At 36.9% G+C, this 21953-nt stretch overlaps 2 protein-coding genes across 8 annotated transcripts in view; one reads left to right on the plus strand and one right to left on the minus strand.

Annotated features, from left to right (window-relative positions):
* The window catches only part of CCDC175 (coiled-coil domain containing 175), an 83834-nt gene extending 81924 nt beyond the window's left edge, over nucleotides 1–1910 (plus strand). For 2 of the 3 annotated variants that reach the window (XM_058429854.1, XM_058429852.1), the window contains one exon: nucleotides 1703–1829. Coding sequence is in view for 1 of the 3 variants with exons in the window: in XM_058429853.1 (XP_058285836.1) it covers nucleotides 1703–1779 (77 nt within the window). In the remaining 2 variants the exon portion in view is untranslated. Of the gene's footprint in view, nucleotides 1–1702 lie in introns of all 3 variants that reach the window. The other variant, XM_058429853.1, reaches the window with a different exon arrangement.
* A 437-nt stretch (nucleotides 1911–2347) lies between these two features.
* On the minus strand, nucleotides 2348–21920 carry JKAMP (JNK1/MAPK8 associated membrane protein). 5 transcript variants are annotated; one of them, XM_032135123.2, is made up of 7 exons: nucleotides 21784–21906; nucleotides 19566–19639; nucleotides 18551–18705; nucleotides 11776–11982; nucleotides 8101–8282; nucleotides 5763–5839; nucleotides 2348–3163 (listed from the first exon to the last, which is right to left on the minus strand). In XM_032135123.2, exons 1-7 carry the CDS (start codon nucleotides 21785–21787, stop codon nucleotides 2945–2947), a joined length of 918 nt encoding a protein of 305 aa, XP_031991014.1. In that variant the 5' UTR covers nucleotides 21788–21906; the 3' UTR covers nucleotides 2348–2944. The 5 variants fall into 5 exon arrangements, with proteins under 5 accessions (XP_031991014.1, XP_031991013.1, XP_031991015.1 ...); XM_032135122.2 differs by having other exon boundaries at nucleotides 19566–19657; nucleotides 21784–21905; XM_032135124.2 differs by having other exon boundaries at nucleotides 19566–19689; nucleotides 21784–21903.
* Between the last annotated feature and the right edge of the window lie 33 nt (nucleotides 21921–21953).

Raw genomic sequence — 21953 nt, forward strand, 5'->3', positions numbered from 1 at the left:
CAGTAACTTAGTACAGTTATTTTTAAAGTAAAAAGAACTTTGTCTTAAAATTACAAAAGTCCTTGAGTATTACATCATATATTATGTTAGGTTACATAAATAATTTGTGTATTAACCAAATATCTTGATACATGGGCTATGGAAGATATTTTTAGGATGAGGCACTTTAAAAGAAACAGTAAAAAAATCAGTTTATATAACTGTCAAAGTTATCTCTGTTATTGTGATGAGGGGCTTGATACAATCATCTACAGTTTGATTAATTCTAAAAAAGCACCTCCTTATAATTAAAGCAGAATCAAAATTTCAGTGAGAAGAAAGAAAATCATTTGCCCGGTACTTGTCTCTTGGAAAAATTAGGATCTGAAATAGGAGTTTAGATCAGTGGTTCTCAAATATTAGAATCACCTGGAGATTTTTTAAAAATCCCTCTGCTCGGCTGGGCATGGTGGCCCCTACCTGTAATCCCAGTACTTTGGGAGGCTGAGGTGAGCAGATCACTTGAGGTCAGGAGTGCGAGACCAGCCTGACCAACATGGTGAAACCCCATCTCTACTAAAAATACAAAAATTAGCTGGGTGTCATAGCGGGCACCTATAATCCCAGCTGCTTGGGAGGCTGAGGCATGAGAATCACTTGAACCCAGGAGGTGGAGGTTGCAGTGAGCTGAGATCGCATCACTGCACTTTCAGCCTGGGTGATAGAGCGAGACAGTGTCTCAAAAAAAAAAAAAAAAAAAAAAAATCCCTGTGCTCAAACACAGACCAATTCAACATGAATCTCTGGGCGTGGGGCCCGGGCATTATTTTTTTAAATCTCTCCAGATGGTTTCAATGTGCAGTAGTCTCGCAAACCAATGGTTTTAGACAAATATATAACAAGGTAGTTATTAAATTTATCAACTGACCCAAATTAATCAAGAAAACACAGATTTAGTATCCCTGGTCTGAAAATCCAAAAATCCAAAATGCTCCAAAACCCAAAGCTTTTTCAGCACCAACATGATGCTCAAAGAAAATTCTCTTTGGAGAATTTAAGATTTCAGATTTTAGGATTATAGATACTGAACTGTAAGTATAATGCAAATATTCCAAAATCTGAAAATACCCGAAATTCGAAACACTTCTGGTCTCAAGCATTTTTGAATATGAGATATTCAACCTGTATTTTGACTTTTAAATTACCTCTTCAGGACTGGTTAGCAAAATTACCATACACTGTAGTGATGAGGATTGTGATGTGCTACAAGGGCCTAAGTCAAAACTTAACAAAGACAAGGGTTGATTTTTAAATTCCTAATGACCACGTTTTAACAAATTATTTAGTAAAATTAGCAACTACAGTGGCTATAAGTTGTTCTAGTCTTATTTTTACCAAAGCAAATTAAAAATGCAGATATATATTAAGTATTCTGGAAATTATTTGCCCGTGAGGCTTTGTAATTATAATTTCTTCTTTTGCATATATACTTTTCTGCTAGAACAGGACATATGAAAAAAATGATTGTAAAAATGGCCCCAAGTGGACCAGAAGATATAGTCTTAGTAATCAGACACATGACACCCTCCCCACTCTACCCCGATTATACAATTACTCAATTGAGGATTCTTTGGGCAACTCAGATTTTTAATGAACATTAATAACCCCCTAAACATGTGTGCAATACAAATAAAATTTTTACATTTATTTTTTATTCCTACAGAAAAGAAGAAACACATTCGTACAAGGGTTCGTTTCCCAGTGGTTAAATGTACTGAGAAAAATACATTAACAAAATAACTCAAGGATACAACTGCTGTGAATTCCAAAGACAAACAACTACAGGAAAAGTGAGTGTACTTACTTTCATATTTTGCAGCTGTTAATAGAAGTCTTAAACATTTAAAATTTAACTAATTCACATAACCTCCACCAAGTATCAGTAAATAAACTTCTAAACAATAAAAATGGATAAACATGGTCAGGTTGTTAGGTTAAGAGCTAAAAATTTCATTTTGCTTCCATGGTTGCAACCACGAGTCTCAAGGCCTTCAAAGCATAAACATCACAGAACACCTATCACAAACCACAAACCAACCACAGGAAAAACCCTTTTTATACTGTTTATCTTCTGTATTTCATTAAATCTAATAAGCCATCAGTTATAAGATGCATCCTAATTCAGAGATGTCACAATGTGAAATAAGTATCTCTGGATCAATGAAATATGGTATGTATATATACCCGAGATGTGAGAGGAAACTATTTACCAGTTTGAATTACTTCCATACTATTGTGCCAAACAACAATTAAGTGTCAAAACATTGAAATTTTATGTAGTTAAGTTTTTTATTATTGTTTTCTTTACAGGAACAATAATCCAAACAAATCTTGAACCAATCTATAAACAGAAAACCTGATATATAAATTATTATCTATTTTTGCAATACATCAAAATACTGTATTGGTGAAAATAAATAGATAACAAAAAACAATATACATCATTTCTATGTTTGCTATCAGACCCCACAAGTATGTTTGTCTTTACAATTCATTATAGGTGAAAAACAAACTGAAACACAACAGGTACGTACAATTATGCCACTGTTAAGGATTGCAGATTACACGTGTTAAAGTTTTTCTTAATAAAATGGGAACACATTGCTAGGTACACGGAAACATGATTTTGCTCTAAAGAACAGCTGAACTGTTGAGAAGCAAGGGCTTCCTAGCAACCTCCCAGTGTAGCAGATAATATTACCCTGTGTAACAGAGTATTATGGAGTTTTGCATTTTCCAAGTCTGTAAGTCTAACCATAAACAAAACAAAGACAAACCCAAACATTAAGATATACTGACAATCTTGTTCCCATATATGACAGAATAGTTCTCATACATTGTTAAGATTGATTTCCTTTTTTATTAGGAGCACTTCTTAGGTTTTTGGCATTTCACATGTCTACACTCAGTGTCCATTGGCTCCTTCTGAGAGTATCCGTGAAGGTTCGGTAAATTTTGCAGTGAACAAGTAAAAAAGGGCTGGCGTAGGTACCAAAGCCAAAAGGGGCAAATCTTGCTCAAGTTTATCCACTCTGGAAATGGAGATTATTCCATAGGCATGAAGTAACCAGTGGCTGAAGAGAACAATAAGTCTTTTCTTTCTGACCAGAAGATCATAGCAGTTCTATGTAATTTTGTAAAAGAAAGAAAAGAGAAATACAGATTATCAGGCTAAATCGGCTGGATAATTTAATATAATTTAATATAAAATGTATTATTTATAATCTCAGAATCATAAAATGTTTGAGCTAAAAAAGACTTAAGAAATCACTCAGTCTAGCCACTCCACTTTATAGATGAGGAAAGTGAGGCTCCTAAGGTCATATAAGCACTCAGTAGAGGCACCCAGACGAGAGCCACGTCGTCATGTCTCTTAAGTCCTAGTCTATGCCACCATTCACTCCTGGAAACACTATAGTTTCTTCTCAAAGAAAGATATGAACTAGAAGGGAAACTCCACTTTATGTGCTTTCTTCCTGCCCTCATCTACTGTTGCTATGGATCTATAGGTGGGAAATAGGAGGTACAGAAACCCAGCCTCCGTAACCTCTAACATTCCTGGAGCCTGCTGCATGAATAGTAAGGGAGCAGAAATGACACATAACACTCTGATTTTCTTTTAATCCTTAATACACCTATATACTATGCAGAAATTAGAAGAATGAAATTAATACAAAATATCTAAATGTGCTAATAAACGCATTAAAATGTAATTTGCAACAGGTTAATTACTAACTTTCTCTTAAACAGCTCATCAACTCAGCCAGTACTAAGCTGTCTTTTTCCATTTTAGGTCCCCATTTCTGATTCATGCTAATTGAAGTATGTGAACATTTTATATAGGAGATTCACAGGGGCAGAGAAACAAATAAGTTCAAGCTAATTTAACAGTGTATAGCTAATTCTTAACTATGGATAAGCTGTAAAAATTCCAGGCCAGACGTGGTGGCTCACCCCTGTAATCTCAGCACTGTAGGAGGCCGAGGTGGGTGGATCATGAGGTCAGGAGTTCGAGACTAGCCTGATCAACATGGTGAAACTCCATCTCTACCAAAAACACAAAAATTAGCCAGGTGTGGTGGTGTGCGCCTGTAATCCCAGCTACTCAGGAAGCTGAGGCAGGAGAATCTCTTGAACCTGAGAGGTGGAGGTTGCAGTTTGCCAAGATTGCACCACTGCACTCGTGCCTGAGCGACAGAGTGAGACTCCGCAAAAAATAAAAAATAAAAAAAAATAAAAAACCTCATTTTATTCAAATATCCAAATATCCAACTATTTTCTCCCTCAAATCTTTCCCTAGAGTTGACAAAAGTGCCAAAACTAATTTTCCTATCTTCTTTAATTATATTTCAATGCTGGTTAAAGATGATTACAAAGGAAAACTGAGCATGATCTACAGATGAAAACAACTGAATAATCACTATAAAAATATTCTGTCTAGTTCCTCCACTATTATCCTACCTAAAAGTCACTATGATTCCTAGATGTGTTCCCCCACTCACTCTCTAAGGTAATAGAAAAAGTGGCATCAACAGTAACCACTCCAAAATAGTTTACAACTTATTTTCTCTTCGTTGAGTTTTATTTTACGTTAGGAATTATGCGAAAGCACGTATCAACTGTCATGGGTAGTCTGAGACAGTTCATAGTCCCTAGATTAGCAAGTATAGGATGGAAGAGTACTGAGACACTATACTTTTACTTCCTCTAGAGTTTGGCCTTAGAACAAAGAGTTCTTAAATTAGAGCCATTAACGTATTTAAAAGCAATCATTTAAATGTAATATATATAACAGTTACTAATATATTAGTAACAATAATAAATATAATTATTTTAGAAAATGTCAGACTGCATATGAACAAATAATGTACAAGACTGCCCATTTTGATTCAAAGTTTAATGAATACATTTTTCCCTAGATATAGAGTCAAATACACTACTACTTCTCATTTGTTCTTCATGGTTTTGACCAATAGCTTAGTTCCTTAAGAATAGAATATTTGAAAATATAAATGTTATGACATGATGTTCTATTCTACCCAGTGACTATAAATGTGTCAAAAGATACTTTTTTGGCCAAAAATATTCTGAAAATAAAGACATATACAATTTTTAAAAAGTAGTTCTTTATAAGAGTGGCCTTCCACTGAAATATTAAAATGTTAGAGGTACAAAATGAATACCGTGAAAAAGGAACAGTATCAGAATAATGTGGCTATTAATGTTAGCTCCAAATCCCCCAAACATTATGGGGTAAAAGTAAACATCCATAATCAGGAAAATAAAATTTGTGATAAAACACAGAAGGATATGGAATGCACAATTACTGATGACTATTAATGTTGCCATTGTAAAATAAAGTTTAAAATTAGTTCTAAATATAAAACATTTTTATGGTTTTTCTCAAAATAGTGTTAATAAGTTTCAACATTTCACTAATTATATGTTTGCTACATGGGTAAATTATGTGAAATGACATTTCTCCTTCATGCTGGATAGTTGGGCCTGACTACTTCACTATTTTGTGAATTTCCCAGGGAATATACAGTCCAGTACACAACTTTTCATAAAGTTAACGAGCCAAAAGCTACCAAGTGGCATCAATCAGCCAAAGATTACTAAAACAATTAGTTGTATTATATCATATCATATGGACTATTCTGATATTGAATTGTCAAATTTATCAAAAAAAGTCTTTAACAAAGGAAAAAAAGACTTCCTACCTCTATTTCAGAAGCAGACATGTACACAGCCAGAGTAACCAAAGATAACACTAATATAATGTATGGGAAGGCATAATCTGAAAGATAAGCATTGGTATTATGTTGGAAATGAAACAAATTTTCTCAATAAACCACCAAATAAATTCAAATAGTAATTTTCCTTAGAGTCAAATCCTTTCTCAACCATTTCTGTGAGACTTACAACCTAAGGTTCTGAGGCAGTGGCCAGCAAGCTTTTTCTGGAAAGGGCAAGATAGTAAATAGTTTCAGTCCTGCATTTCTGTCTTGATTACCCAGCTCTGCAGTTGTAGTGGGAAAGCAGCCATAGAGAATACATACATGAATGGGCATGGCTATGTTCCAATAAAAACTTTATGGACAATAAAACATAAATTTCATACAATTTTCACATCAAGAAATATGTCTTTTGATTTTTTAACCATAAAAAATTGTAAAAACTATCCTTGGGCCAGCTTTGAAGAACCTTGCCTTAAGGCATCCAGTCAATGCAAATAATTAACTTCTCTCCTCTGCATTCTAGAATAGTACCAGTTATGTACTAAATTTAGGAGAATTCAAAAAATGGTCAAATAATTTTCTGTGTTTTGTGGGCCAGGTGGGGAACCTCAGCTGAAAAAGGTTATCTATAAGAGTAACTCAGCTTCAATTAATCTTTAGAAAAGGTCATTTAGCAATAAACCTTAAAGGATAAAGAGATCATTCAGTATTCTTAATATCAAAATTCCTGCAATCTTCACTTTAAATACAGTACAGTAATCCTTTAAGGCAAATTTTTTCCTCTAAAACACCACTTTTCTCTTAAAATGTTTCAAATTTATAACACACTAAGATAAATGGACAAATTGAGAAAAAAAAACTTTGAATTATTTTTCATACAATTATTTGTAAATGACTTCAGTTTATGAAACTACTAATCATTGCAGTAGAACACATTTGGAACAATTTCAAATGTTAACTCAGGATTCAGCAGCCAAAAACTGAATTATCTATACAGGCCTGATTCCAACTTACTAAAGAACTGAATGACTTATTTGACATTTATAACCTTTTATTTCATAGACAGTGATTAGGTCCTCAATCAACTGTTCAAAACAAAACAAAACAAAAACTCTATTTAACTTATAAGTAGCTAAACAATGTTGCTAATGACACAAATTTAACACCTGGTCGTAAAAAGGCCATACACAGTAAAAAGGAATAAAGAGGAAGTTTCTAACTAAGCCCAAATTAGTGCAAATCAGTGCAAATGTAATCATGTCACTCTTCTGCCTAAATCCTTTTAAGAACAGGTCCCTATTCCCTAGAGCAAGAATGGCAACCTCAAATGACACGGAGGCTAGCCAGGAAGGTACAAGGGAATGGGCCAAATCTAACAGGGAAACAGAGGAGCTAGAGGGAACTCTAGATTTTCAAATCCTGTGCAGGCCAAATGAAACAGTTCATCTGTAAACCAGAATATGGGGGGTAACAGAATTTCTGGTTCCCTTGGTCTTACCCTCAAGCCCCACCATCACCTTGAACCAAATTACATTCCCAAACTATATTACCAAATTACATTACCAAGCTCCATATAAAGGATGGTGTGCAACATCCTTGGGATGTTCAATGTCACATATTCAAAAGAACCACACTACATTTTCTCAGCCACTGGCTTGCCTGCTTTATCTCCTGGTAGTAAGTGAGGTTTATAACAGCGAATTTTTCTTATTCTTTTGAGTCACAGTTTGGTCTAAACAGTTACTAAACAAATGAATTAATGGTTACATTAAAATAAAAGATACATTGAGGACTTTTTACCATAAAAGGTTTTCATAAATACACTTAGAAACCTAAGACCCTACTTAAACAGTATACATTATCAAGACTAATTTTCATAAATTCCTAAATAAAAACCAGTTTTTATTTCTTATTCTTAGATTTTAAAAATATTTTAATTTGGTCATGAACTTCAAATGCAAAGAAAGGTGGGCAGATCATGAGGTCAGGAGATCGAGATCAACCTGGCCAACATGGTGAAACCCCGTCTCTACTAAAAAAAATACAAAAATTAGCTAGGTGTGGTGGCACGTGCCTGTAGTCCCAGCTACTTGGGAGGCTGAGGCAGGAGAATCAATTGAACCCAGGAGGCGGAGGTTGCAGTGAACCGAGATCACGTCACTGTACTCCAGCCTGGTGACAGAGTGAGATTCCATCACACACACACACACAAAAGGATTAAACAACTATCTTAAGGAAAAAGCTCCAAAGTTAAATCTAGAGGAAATATTACTACATATAATAATAAACATATTTCATTGACTTTACCCATCAAACTTACATAAAAGGCCTCCACCAACTGCCTGAAGCACGGTTAAAATTGGGAAGAAGTAAAGTGCAGCATAAATACTTTTAAATCGATCAGATTTCCCTAACCCACATGCAATCTTCTTCACCAGAAGAGGTCGGAGCAGCATCATTAATACCAAGCAGAATGCATAATAGATAAATACAATGGTATATCTGTAAAATAAAATACAGAATTTGCAACATCAAAAAGTTTTAAAAACGTTTTTATCCTTGATCATTTTTAAATGAAAGAGCCTAAAAAAGGCTTAAAAAGCATATTTACTCTATCCACTGGATATTCAAATTGGCGGAAGGCTAGCCAAACAGGCTGTCATACATGGCGAGCAACGGTACAATGGTTGCTTTCTTAGGCAGTCTGGAAATATGTATCAAAAATCCTAAAACTGTTTATCCCTTTTGATTCAGCAATTTTCCCTGTAGAAATTTATCCAAGGGAAACCACCAGGGATACATAAAAAAACCTACTGTACCAGGATTTTTATTGAATCACTTATAATAAAGTCCAGAAGAAAATAAATATTCAAGTATAGGAAACTGGTTATATTTTATAGTATATTCATGCTGCAATATTATGCAGACATAAAAATCTAGTTAGGAAATAAATGTTAACAAAACTAACTGTGCCTAATACATTAAGTGCCAACAGCTTACAAAATAGCATGTCATAGTATAGCCTTAATATTCCTTAAAATGTATGCATACACATGCAGAAATAAAACTGGAAAGATAAAATTTGTAGCAGAATCATCTCAAGGAATAGAATTACAGATTATTTTATTCTGTGTGTGCTTTTATTCTATGTTTTTGAAATGTCCCATTTTTAATGTAATTTTTATAATCAGAAAAAAAAAGCTGTAGAAAGAGCTCTGTGTCACCAGATTTCTAGCACTTTATTTTGAATAATGGGACTTTTATCCACATAGTTCTACCTTAATTTTCCTGAGTATTTTCAAATCATTTTTACTATCTTGCTACTCAAACCCTCTCTGTATACAGGGGAGTGTCCTAGGAAGTCAGCAGTCATTTCAGATCACGGACCACATGCTTCCTCCCCACACAGCATAATGATACCATAATCCTGTGTTCCTATGATGCTTTTAGGTTCAGTCCTGTACAGTAATGCATTAGTACATGTTTGATCTCTTGGTGATACTTCTTTTGTCTTGTTATACTACCCCCAAACAACATCAAAAGAAAACAAAATCTATCCATTCCTGCAACTTGTAGTTCCTTAAGAGCTCTAAAAAAGATGATTTTAATCAAGAGGAAACCATCATGTGTTACCTCTTCTAATGAATTAGTTTCCTAGTCGTTTGCTACCTCTTATCAACAGCAAAAGAAAACAAAATCTGTCTATTCCCACAACTCGTAATTCCTTAAGAGCTCCAAAAAGATTATCACTTTAATCAGGAGGAAACCATCCTTTGTTTCTCCAAATGAACTAGGAAACTAGTTTCTGGAAGTGATTACGTTTCCCACTCCTGCCTTCCACCAGAAGACCTCATCCCATTCCACTCTTCCCCTCTTTCAATCCATGCCACCTACATGTGGGGATAGTTTAAATTTGACAAACTAAAGCTAATTATTGCTATAACAGTAATAACTGCTCATTTTCTATAACTCGTTCTTAAAGTTTTAGTAATGTAAAAGTTATTTTTTTGCAGTAAGTTATAATGATAGAAGCTTACATGGTTTTTCATGCCTCATCTAATCTGTTTCCCCTTAAAACTATAACTATCAGTAAAGTCCTGTGGTATTTTTCAATTTGTAAGAAACTAGGCTATATATACATTGGGAAAAACAGCCTTCATTTGTCAATGCATTAGTGTTCCAAAGGTTTCTGGTAATTGTGTGCTATTGCTTTTTGTTGACTTGCCAAAAAAAAAAAAAAAATTACTATGACTTGTGGTAGCCCTACAACCTTCGGAAGTGCTTAGCCCAGTCTGACCATACATTTATATTTAGAATGCTTAGGTAAATAAATAATATGCCTAAACCCAATGCTATAAGATACTATAATATCTCATAATTTTAAAAATCACTGTTTTGTATAATTAATAAAACAAGGCAGGCAAGCTGTTCTACAACGACTGTTGGTAAAGGTGCTGGGGAAGAAAAACAAACAATCTTGATTCAGGGATAGTGAATAGACAGAAAATGTCCTAATCAATGAAGCAGTGTGATGATTCTGATTGACAGACAGTGCTGCCACAAGATTCTTAGGCTACACTCAATTCAGCAGAAAAAGTGCTATAATAAATTAGAAGTGACTATTACAGGTGCAGATGAGGGTTGGTAGTAGCTGTTTGCCATTTCTCTTCTAATCTTATATTTTCTGACCCTCCTACTATAATAGGCTTTATTAATATTACGATAAATAACATAAATGAGACTATCGGTAAATAAGTCTGATTTTGTTTTAAATAAGATTACCTTATATCTTAAATATAATATTCAATTCACTTAAGTTTTCCAAATAGGACCATGTTAAGTTATGCAAGGCCTCAGGAGAGTTATATGACAAGAGGGTAATTAATGCTTAGAGTTAAGCTCTACAAATCAATGAATCAACAAAAAGGACATTATCATTCTTTAATATAGTATTTTATATATAAATTATAGCAATATATATATCTATAAAATAATTTGCCATACCTAAAAACTGGCAGGGAGAGGCCGGGCACAGTGGCTCACGCCTGTAATCCCATCACTTTGGGAGGCCAAGGTGGGTAGATCACTTAAGGCCAGGAGTTCAAGACCAGCCTGGCCAACATGGCAAAACCCCATCTCTCTACTAAAAATACAAAAATTAGCCAGGCATAGTGGCACATGCCTGTAATCCCAGCTACTTGGGAGGCTGAGGCACAAGAATCACTTGAACCCAGAAGGCAGAGGTTGTAGTGAGCCAAGATCTCATGCCACTGCACTCCAGAGCGAGACTCTGTCTCAAAAACAAACAAAAAACTGGCAGGTAGAAAAGATTTTCATTTTTCTAAGATATCTGGTTGTTTTGTACCTATATGCATTTCTATGTTTTTGATGTTTTATTATTAAGAACTTGCTCAAAAAGGACTAATTTCCCTGAGCATATTATGTACTGAAAGCCTGCTACAATTATGAGAATATAAATACCAGACTTCTATTTTCCCTTTCCCCCAAAAATATCAAAATGAATCAAAATGAATTTGATTCATTTTCTAGTTCTAGAATTTACAAAAATTCATAAAAATTCTGAAACTGGAATAGTCTGGCATAATTGCATGCAGAATTTCATGAAATTTAATATTTTTGAAACAAAACATTCTAACAGAAATTACACTTATTTAGGGAGAAAAAAAGAAAAAACACTAATCCAAACACTAATAATGCCATTTACTATAAAGTGTCTCCTATATGTAAGTTACATGGTATCTGAGAATGTGTGGATTAATTTAATCCTCACAACACCTTATAAGGATCATTAGTCCCACTTTACCAATGAGAAAACTGAAGTTACAAGAGGCTGTTTACATGTTCAAGGTAATAAAGCAGCTGGCAGACCCAGAACTCAAACCCACACCTGTTTTTGTCTCCAAATGCCATAAAATCTATAATAATCCTCAGAGATTTAAAAAAAAAAAGATCTTAAGTCAAAATAAACACTTACAGTGGGTAGACGGCTTCATGAGTACAGTGCACTGTGGTAACGTAATCTGGACTTGGGTTGTAAAGCATCGTGTACCAGTCAGAAAGCATCAATACTCGACATGAACGAATATAAAGAACACCAACTGGATCACTCACAAGTAAGGTAATAATAGCTGCCATGCTGCATTCAAATAATGCAGTGATGTGTTGGAAAAGTGCGCTGGAACTAGAGAAGGAAAAGAGGCATGATTACTAGAAAAATGGCAATATTTAAATGGCTTTAATAACATGTACATGTGTCAAGATACAGATTTCTAAATCTATAAGAAAAGTCAAACAAAAACTACTCAAGAGTATAATCTTTTTTTCTCAAAAGGGATAAATAACACTGTAGCAGTATTATCTAAATGTGTAACAGAAAAGCAGAAATTATGTCTACCTTGTATCTTTAGTATCTTGCCGAATTGTTGCTAAAAATTTCTTAGTTATCTGTGTATCATTTTAATCTTAATATGCACATAAAAGATGGTATGTAACATGTGTTTGTTATAAAGTATAGTAATTATAAGCTCATCTCCTACCCAATAACTAGAACACTGTCAACAAATTTGTAACCACTTCTTTGTTCCTCCCCATCCATACCTCTGTCTCTCCCTTACAGGCAACCATGTACCAAACTGCTTTTACCACTTTTTTCCAGAAAGTTTTTATCCCAATTGTATTTATGCTTCACAACTATTCTGGTTAGTTTTGCTTATTTTTGAATGCTATAAAATGGTATCACACTAATGGAAGTCTTCTGAGATTTTTTTTCCACTCAAAATTACATTTCCAAGTTTCATCCATGTTATTGCTTATAGCTGAGGTTCAGTCATTTTCCCTATTGTGTTAGGATTCCACTGTGTGACAATACTGTGATTTGTTTATCCATTCTGAGGTTAGTTAAATGTGTTGCAAATGTGTACCTCTGTTTGTGGGCTCAATTTTCACTTTCTTTGTGAAGCCATACCTAAAAACTGGCAGGGAGAGGCCGGGCACAGTGGCTCACGCCTGTAATCCCATCACTTTGGGAGGCCAAGGTGGGTAGATCACTTAAGGCCAGGAGTTCAAGACCAGCCTGGCCAACATGGCAAAACCCCATCACATCACAAAATTTGTAAGCCCAGTCACATCACAAAATAGTGAGAAATGATCAGTGGTTCTTGTTTCAAGCCACTAAGTTTTGAGGTAGTTTGCTATGCAATGATGCATAATGGAAACAGTGTTGCTGCAGTAAGTGCTGGCTGTTAGCTGGAAGCACAACCAAGGCTGTTAACAGGTGTGCCTTGGTTCTCTTCCATATGGCTCCTCTTTTGTTTTCAGTATTCTGCAGTTTAATTATGATGCATGTAGGTGTGAATTTCTATTTATTCTGCTTGGGATGTGTTTTGCTTCTGGGATCTGTGAATCTGTTTCTCATTATTTTTGTAAAACCTGAAGCCATTATCTCTTAAAATACCAGCTCTCCTTGGCTAGGCATGGTGGCTCACGCCTGTAATCCCAGCACTTTGGGAGGCCCGGGCGGGTAGATCACGAGGTCAGGAAATCGAGACCATCCAGGCTAACACAGTGAAACCCCGTCTCTACTAAAAATACAAAAAAATTAGCCGGACGTGGTGGCGGGCACCTGTAGTCCCAGCTACTCGGGAGGCTGAGGCAGGAGAATGGCGTGAACCCGAGAGGCGGAGCTTGCAGTGAGCCGAAGTCGCACCACCGCACTCCAGCCTGGGCGACAGACCAAGACTTGTCTCAAAAAAAAAAAAAAAAACCAGCTCTCCTTCATAGTCTCTATTTTTCTAGAGACCCTAATTAGATACTATGGGCAAAGACTTAATAAAACATTTATGCTGTGCATGAGAATCTGGGCTTCAGGTAACTCTCTAGCTCTTTTCCTCTGGAAGCCTGATAAGGATAGAATGTCAACTATATTGCTAGGCAACACTGCTTATGATACAAATGATCCTTGACTGGTAAATTACATCTGGACTGGGGAGAACCATAAATGAACTATAAATGCCTGATGGGGATACCATGGTTTGACTTTCTTGAGTTCAGTGACTCTTATAATTGGCATGTCACTTGCAGGACCCCAGAAGTTCATGGAATTGTTGTGAGAGAGACTGGCTCCTGTGAGGTGTAAGACTTTAAGCCTGGACCACTCCCACATCCACCCAACATGGATCTCACCTTCTTGCACCTGATTTTCCATCTCTTTCTTTCTCAGTGCAATATTCCATTATTTATATGCATTTTTTTCTAGTTCACTAATTCTATCTTCAACTGTTTAATCTGCTGACCACCTTTTTTTTTTTATTTTGCAAGTATAAACTTTCATTTCTAAAAGTTTCCTTTTCTTCCCCCGTCACATGTATTTATTCCTAATAATCTTATTGTTATGGACAGCTTGTGGCTACATCCTTACTTTCTTTATAGGTAGCAGTTACATATCCTGTAGGTGAAAGTCCATTATCTGTGTCCTCTGAGAGCATAAATATATTGGTTGTTGCATCTACCAATAAGTCCTAGTGCTATTTTATTTAGTAACCACAGACTATGAGGCCATTACTAGATCTTAGTGAGCAAGAGTCTTATAGGGTTAAATTGAGAATGGGGAAGCTTTCCAGCAAAGAGGCTCTGCTGCTTTTGCCAGCAGCCATGGCCACTACTACCTTGGGCTTCACGCCCTTGAGGGTCTAGTCTTAGCAGAGGCTACCCAAGATTCAGTATCCAGATAACACTGCTGCTACCAGCAAATGACCTCAGACAACCCTCTCATCCCAACCGCCTGCCTTGTCACTCTGGCCTAACTCAGGGTGGGCTGGGCTGGTTTGTGTTTTGAAAGAGAAGAGTTCCTGGAGATCTCTCCATCTCCAGCTGGGACCAGCAATGTCTCACATAGTTTATCTTTCCCAGACTTTAGTTATTTCATGCAGGTGGGTCACTTGGAGCTCCTAATTAACTCACATTGTTGGAAACAGAACTCCTGTGCCATTTTACAAAGATGAAAACACTGAAAACATAAATAAACACACATTCACGTTACATAATTTGACACTTTGCTTCCTTATAGAATTAATATTTTTAGAGGCAAAATCCCAACTTCATTATTTCTTGCCATTACTTTGATAACCTTCTTAACTGATCTTCTTGTCATGTTCTCTTTCAATCTATCTACAGCCAGACATATAATCTTTACAAAATGAAATACAATTTTAAAACTCTTCTCATTAAACTAATTTTGAGTCTTTTTGTCTTTCTGGAAAAATACCCCTCACCAGCATCGTCTTCTATATTTCCTGGCCATGCTACATGACTTTAAGTTCACTTGTGCCTCCACACATCTGGGCATGCATCACCCTCCACCTCAAAATACATTTTACCTATCTGCCAAACCATGCATCCTCCCAGATCAGCTCAAGGGTTATCCCCAGTTTTTATGAACACTTGTTAAGATACTTCCAGCCCCAATCTATCTGGACTGTAAGTGCAAAATTTCAGGAAATTGTAAGAGATGGCCCTTGTGTTCCTTGTTACCAATTTCCTAGGCAAAGCACAGTTGTACAACTCCCTCTTTTTAAACCCACCTCCTTTCCTGTCTGAGCATTAGTCACTCCTCGCCTTCCCTCAAACCAACCTCTAGTCTCTGTTTCAAGTCTCTCCCTCAAAATATAGCTGACGTCTGAATTCAAACGCATTTGGTGAAGACATACCTATACCTGTTAGCTCTACTTTGGGCTAAGAACTTCCCACCAATTGACTGGACAATTATTCTATTTCAGCTTTATCATATCTCCTTTCTCACCCCATCTCTCATCATTCTATTAATGTAACAGAAATTAAAAGCTGGATGAAAGCTGCTATTTTTAAAGTATTTTTATAAATTATTCTGAAAAATTATAAATGCTTTCCCAATGTAAATAACCACCCTGGATTTATTAGGTAGGCCCCAGAAAACTGCTGATTCTATTTCTATCTGACCATCCTTTCCATTTCCATTCCAACTATCATAGTCTATTTCTTTGACAACAGTCTTCTATTAAATATCTCACCTCTAATCTACCTACCCTCCACAGAAATTTTCTTCCTAAAATATACATCAAATGATGCCACTTCCATACACCAGACCTTCACCAATAAATGATTCACTCAAATACGGAGTGATTTTTTTGGATGCTCATTCCCTCCAAATCTCATGTTGAAATGTAATCCTCAATGAGGTGGGGCCTAGTGGGAAGTATTTGGGTCATGGGAGTGGAAGCCTCATGAATGACTTGAAGCTGTGCTCACAGTAATGAGTGAGTTCTCACTCTATGAGTTCATGTGAGATTTGGTTGTTTAAAAGATCCTGGTGGCCGGGCATGGTGGCTCACACCTATAGTCCCAGCACTTTGGGAGGCTGAGGCAGGAGGACTGCTTGCGCCCAGGAGATCGAGACCAGCCTGGGCAACATAGAGAGACCCTGTATCTACAAAATATAAAAAATTAGCAGGGTGTGGTAGTACACGCCTGTAGTCCCAGCTACTTGGAAGGCTGAGATGGGAGGATCACTTGAGCCTAGGAAGTCAAGGTTGCAGTAACCAGTGATCACACCACTGCAATACAGCCTAGGTGACAAACCAGGACACTGTCTCGAAAAATAAAAATGAAAAGATAAAAACTAAAAATTAAAAAATTAAAAAACATTAAAAAAAATGGAAGAGGTACCTCCTCCCCTTCTCACTATGTGGTTCCCCTTTGCCTCCTGCCTCCTCTCACACTGGTTCCCCTTTGCCTTCTGCCATGATTGTAAGCTTCCTCAAGCCATCACCAGAAGGAGATGCCAGCACTATACTCCATGTACAGCCTGCAAAACCATGGGCCAACTAAACCTCTTTTCTTTATAAATTACCCTGTCTCAGGTATTCCTTTATAGTAATGGAAATGGACTAAGAGAAAACTGAAACTGAAGGGTAGGGCAGTGCTATAAAGATACCCAGCTTTGGAGCTGGGTACCAGGCAGAGGCTGAAAGTGTTTGGAGGTCTCAGAAGAAGACAGGAAGACGAGGGAAAGTGTGGAACATCTTAGAGCCTTAAGTGGTTGTGACCAAAATGCTGACAGAAATGTAGACAGTGAAGGCCAGGCTGATGAGGTCTCACATGGAAATAAGGAAGTTATCGGGAATTGTAGCAAAGGTCATCCATATTATGCCCTAGTAAAGAACTTTGCTGCATTGTGTCCATGTCCTAGGCATCTGTGGAAGTTGGAACTTAACAGTGATGACTTAGGGTATCTAGTGGAAGAAATTGTTAAGCAACAAAACATTCAAGATGTGCTGTGGCTGCTTCTAACGGCCTATGATCAGATAGATATGGGAGGAAAGGAATGACTTAAAAATTGGGACTTATACTTAAAAAGGAAAGCAGAGTCTAAAAGTTTGGAAAATTTGCAGCCTGGCCATGTAGTAGAGAAGAAAAGAGCATTTTCAGGAGAGGAATTCGACCAGGCTATAGAGCAACAACTTGCTAGAGAGGTTAGCATGGCTAAAAGAGAGCCAAGTGCTAATAGCCAAGACAATGAGAAAAAGGCTTGAAGGCATTTCAGAAGTCTTTCAGACTGCCTGTCCCACCACAGGCCCAGAGGCCTAGAAGGAAAGAATAGAAAGTAGGCTGTCTTCCTTATTTTTCTCTTTTAATAGCACTGTTTTGTTGTTGTTGTTGTTTCGTTTTTTAGCACTCAACTTTCTGAGTGACTTTTAAACTGAAATCAGAAGGAAAAGAAGGTAGCTAGGTAACAAGTTGCAGTCAGATGAAGAGAGTATTTCAGACAGCAGAAAGAGTTTGGAGGAAGGGAAAAAACCTAAAGTAGGAAAGATCCTGAGAAGTTGGAGGAACTAAAAGAAAATCAGTAAGGTAGAATGACTTCCCATTCCCAGCAGATTAAAGTTCACATGCTTATCAAGAACCTTCACATTCTGGCCTCAACCTATCTTTCCTACTCCCCTTTATATTACTTTTCTTCATTTGAAACCCACTCTTGACTGCTCCAGATTACTTCCATTCCTGCCTACCACAGATCACCTATTTCATACCTCTATGCCATTATTCATGCTGTTTCTTCTGCCTAAAATGTTCCTTTTTTGAAATCTTTCAGATCCCATGAGGCATAATTTATCTCTCTATTCTTTGTAACTCCAGAGTACTTTGTTTATAACTCTTCCACTACATTTCTAAGACTGATTTATAATTATGTACACACTTGTTTTCTCCACAAGATTATGACTATAAGCCATGTCAGTCATTTTTATATCTCCTCCCCTGATCTTCCAAACATAAAATGCAGTGCTTAGTAAATGTGTGCTAATTTAATATGTTAATATGAGTTTTTGTATTAGGTTACAGCTATATCATTTTTAACTACATCATACTAGATTATTAGTATTAAATTAAATTACAAAGAATGTGTTCCATAACAATAAATAGCTTGTAATCATAACCAATTTTGTGTAGAAAACCAATAAGGATTATAGTTGAGAAGTAAAAAAGTATTCCTTCAAGATCACTGAGACTAAAACAGACTAAGGACAGTTCCCTTAAAAATTACTAAGTCATGCCCTATTGTTAAGTTTTCTTGTCACAGTTAAGAATAATCTGAAGATAAAGGAAAAACATGTTTACCACTTTTAAAACAGAAGAAGCATAATTACTTAATAAGGTCTTCTGAGTGATAATTATTCCAACATTAGTCCAGCCAGTTATGTTCATAGAAATGTGCTAACCTCTTTTTCCCCGAGTACCATTCAATGAAGAACCAATGTAAAACCAGAGGAAGCATTGCCATAAATCCAAGATAGAGCCAATCATAAAGTTCAGGAGATTCTGTGCAAGGCTGACAATATTTCTGTGCATTCGTTCTCTGTCCTCTTGGGCATACCTACAATATATAAAACCAATATTTTGTGTACAGATATTATTTTAGAACACTAACATCCCCCAATCATTCTATAAGACATCCCATTTCAGTTTAAATATTTAAGTGTACATGTGCAGCTTTTAGAAATAAAAAAGAGGGCTTAAGTAAAATAAAAAGAAATCTATAATGTATGTGCTGTATTTGTACAATGCTCTTAAAAGATTCCTTTTACTAAGTTACTAAAATAGTTGACTAACATTCAATGAAAAACCTAGTTATTAACATTATATAAGAATAACTGCAGATAAATGTTCTGGATTCATGATGTTCAACTTACTGTACAAGACACGGTACTAAATCATAAATTAGAAATTATTATAAAATTATTAAATGTTTTAAAAAATAATATAGACATCAAAATGCCAACATAAACAATGATTACATTAATGCCTCCATATTCTTTTATATTTCCTTATTTTTTTTGAGACGGAGTCTCCCTCTGTTGCCCACGCTGGAATGCAGTGGTGCCATCTTGGCTCACTGCAACCTCCACCTCCTAGGTTGAAGCAATTCTCCTGTCTCAGCCTCCCAAATAGCTGGGACTACAGGCGTACACAACTATGCCCAGCTAATTTTTTTCTATTTTTAGCAGAGATGAGGTTTCACCATATTGGTCAGGCTGGTCTCAAACTCCTGACCTGAAGTGATCTACCCGCCTAGGCTTCCCAAAGTGCTGGGATTACAGGCATGAGCCACTGCGCCTGGTCCTCCATATTCTTTTATAAATTAATGAGTAAAATAACAAAAAGTGTTGTACGTGAAAATATTTCAAAAGCAAATAGATTTTACAAAATGAAATAAGATGCAAACATAAGACTTACCCCACATTCTCCATATATTTCAGTTGAGCCATTTTTAAATAATAGGGTCTTCCCACAATAAAGTCCAAGGCATGCTGGTTGAATATCGACAGCTTTTTAAAAACAAATGCCAGTATAGTAACATCTTTGTGATTATAAAAAGAAAATTGCAATAACAGCTGAAGCATTTGGCAAAAATAAGTTTCAAATTTTTAAGTAATATGTATTAGACAAAAGTCTTGAAGCATTTTTAAATTTAAATTTCTCCTTTTACACTGTGACACTGCAGACAGTTATCCTGGAACCTTGCTGTTAATACTGTGCCTTATGATTAAGGTCCTCAACCAGCACAGCAGGATCTATCCCCAGGACTCAAAGCCTGACTCGGTATGATTAGAGGAATACTTTTGAGTTTAACTGATTATAAAGTTCAAATATACATATATTTTTAAATTAGAGCACCAGTAGAGGGTCACCACCTTTTATTTTGCCCAGTCAGGAAATTAAGCACCCACATGTAGACACACAATTATCATTATCACCTATGTTCATAACAGAACACATTTTCACATGGGAAAAGCAGAGAGAACATAATTTCAGAACAGAGGTATGCAAATTACCTTTATAAAAAGGTTCCTACATTGTCCTAGCTTTTATCATTTTTGTGGAGGATAAGTGAAAATTTCATCAAGGCTGTCACTGGGCCAATATTTTAGAAACCACTGCATTAAAATTAAGCCCCTCATCTAAAGGCTTAGGGGAAAAGCAGCTATTCCTTACTTAAAAATAACCCAAAAACTAAGAATCTAATACGTTGTCTTTGACCTTATTCACAAGAAGAAATTATGGAAGGAGTTTTCTTCATCAGTGACATCTGATTCCCTTCATTCATTCATTGATTAAAACAAACAAACAGGCCGGGTGAGGTGGCTCACGCCTGTAATCCCAGCACTTTGGGAGGCCGAGGTGGGCAGATCACAAGGTCAGGAGTTCCAGACCAGCCTGGCCAAAATGGTGAACACCCGTCTCTACTAAAAATACAAAAAATAGCCGGGCGTGGTGGCGCGCGCCTGTAGTCGCAGCTACTCGGGAGGCTGAGGCAGGAGAATCGCTTGAACCCAGGAGGTGGAGGTTGCAGTGAGCAGAGATTGCACCACTGCACTCCAGCCTGGGCTACAGAACGAGACTCCGTCTCAAAACAAACTGTGGTCTACATGTGAATTAATTTGAAAAATTATGCATCTTTTGACTATTCTTGAACAATCATTTCCCAAATTATTCACGAAGTCACAATCTAGACTGCCTGGTCTACAGTGCCTTCTCTCCTTTCACATTGAAGTAGACTTTTTATTTCCTTCTCCTTATGCTGCTGAGAGAAAAAGAGAAGCAGCATTGACTAAAATTCCTCGTTTGGTATTTTCGCTTTTAACACATTTCAGACTTAGCTTTTTAAACCCATTGGCCTCTTTAATGGGCGCTTATTTTTTTTGTAACCAATTGTAATCACAATGTTCTAAATCAATACATGAAAATGAATGTTTCAGGTTTTTCAAGAATGCAGAAGTTAAGGAATTGGAAACTTCTGTATGGGCTTTACATCTAGTAGATGCTTAATAAATACATGTGAATATCAATAATCTAAAGTTTCTCAAAATCCAAGGACTGAAAACCAGTATGATAAACTGAACTGAAATAAACAGCCTATCACCTACTAAGCAAAACCCAGGCTCCAAGCGACTGTTGAATTTCTCCTTTCATTTCCTTTAGCGAACGATGGCTAAAGTTTTAAGATTTCATTTTTTTGCAGCGGTCTTGCCCCTTTGTGACGGGCGCTATAAATCTACGTTGGAGGTTGAAGCAGTAGACAAATTATGCAGCAACTTGCTTCTGCTTTACTGTTTTTTCTGCACTATCACCCGCGTTTTCAATTCTGAAGTCAACCCTCAAGCAAGTGTTCCCTCGACATTAAACTAAGGGACTGAAGAGACATTTCGGACCAAACAACAAAGACCTGGCCTTTCCGCCGCAGACAGCGCGCCTCCCCTAGTAGCCCACTGGGGACAGAGACCACTCCAACCCGGCAGGAGTGCGGGGCCCGGCCCGAGGGCGGGCGGGGTCAAGGGGCGAGCCTGCGCCGCCAACCGTAGGCTGCCTACAGAGAGCCGAGCCCGAGGCCAGCCGTGTCGGAAAGCAACCGGGACTACCAGAAACGCTTCCCGGGATCTTGGCGACCACTCACCCATGAGCCGCCTGAAGATTTTTTTCCAGAAGCACTAGATCAGCGGATCTGGCAGCTGCACCGAACATCCGGGCCACAGCGAGCTCGGCGGCTCCGCCTCCCAGTAACCCGGGCGACCGCTCCGAAGTTCCTCCCCCGCTTCCGGGTTTAGGCTCTGAGACCCCGCCCCC

The sequence above is a fragment of the Hylobates moloch genome, unplaced genomic scaffold, assembly GCF_009828535.3.
Source record: "Hylobates moloch isolate HMO894 unplaced genomic scaffold, HMol_V3 SCAFFOLD_16, whole genome shotgun sequence".
NCBI classification, from domain to species: Eukaryota; Metazoa; Chordata; class Mammalia; order Primates; family Hylobatidae; genus Hylobates; species Hylobates moloch.

Excerpts from the sequence above, each read along its gene's own strand:
- JKAMP (XM_032135122.2), bottom strand. Across the intron at positions 18,706-19,565 it reads AAATATATGGAGAATGTGGG|GTATGCCCAAGAGGACAGAG; the intron begins GTAAGTCTTATG and ends TATATATTGTAG. Across the intron at positions 8,283-11,775 it reads CATGAAGCCGTCTACCCACT|ATATACCATTGTATTTATCT; the intron begins GTAAGTGTTTAT and ends TTTATTTTACAG.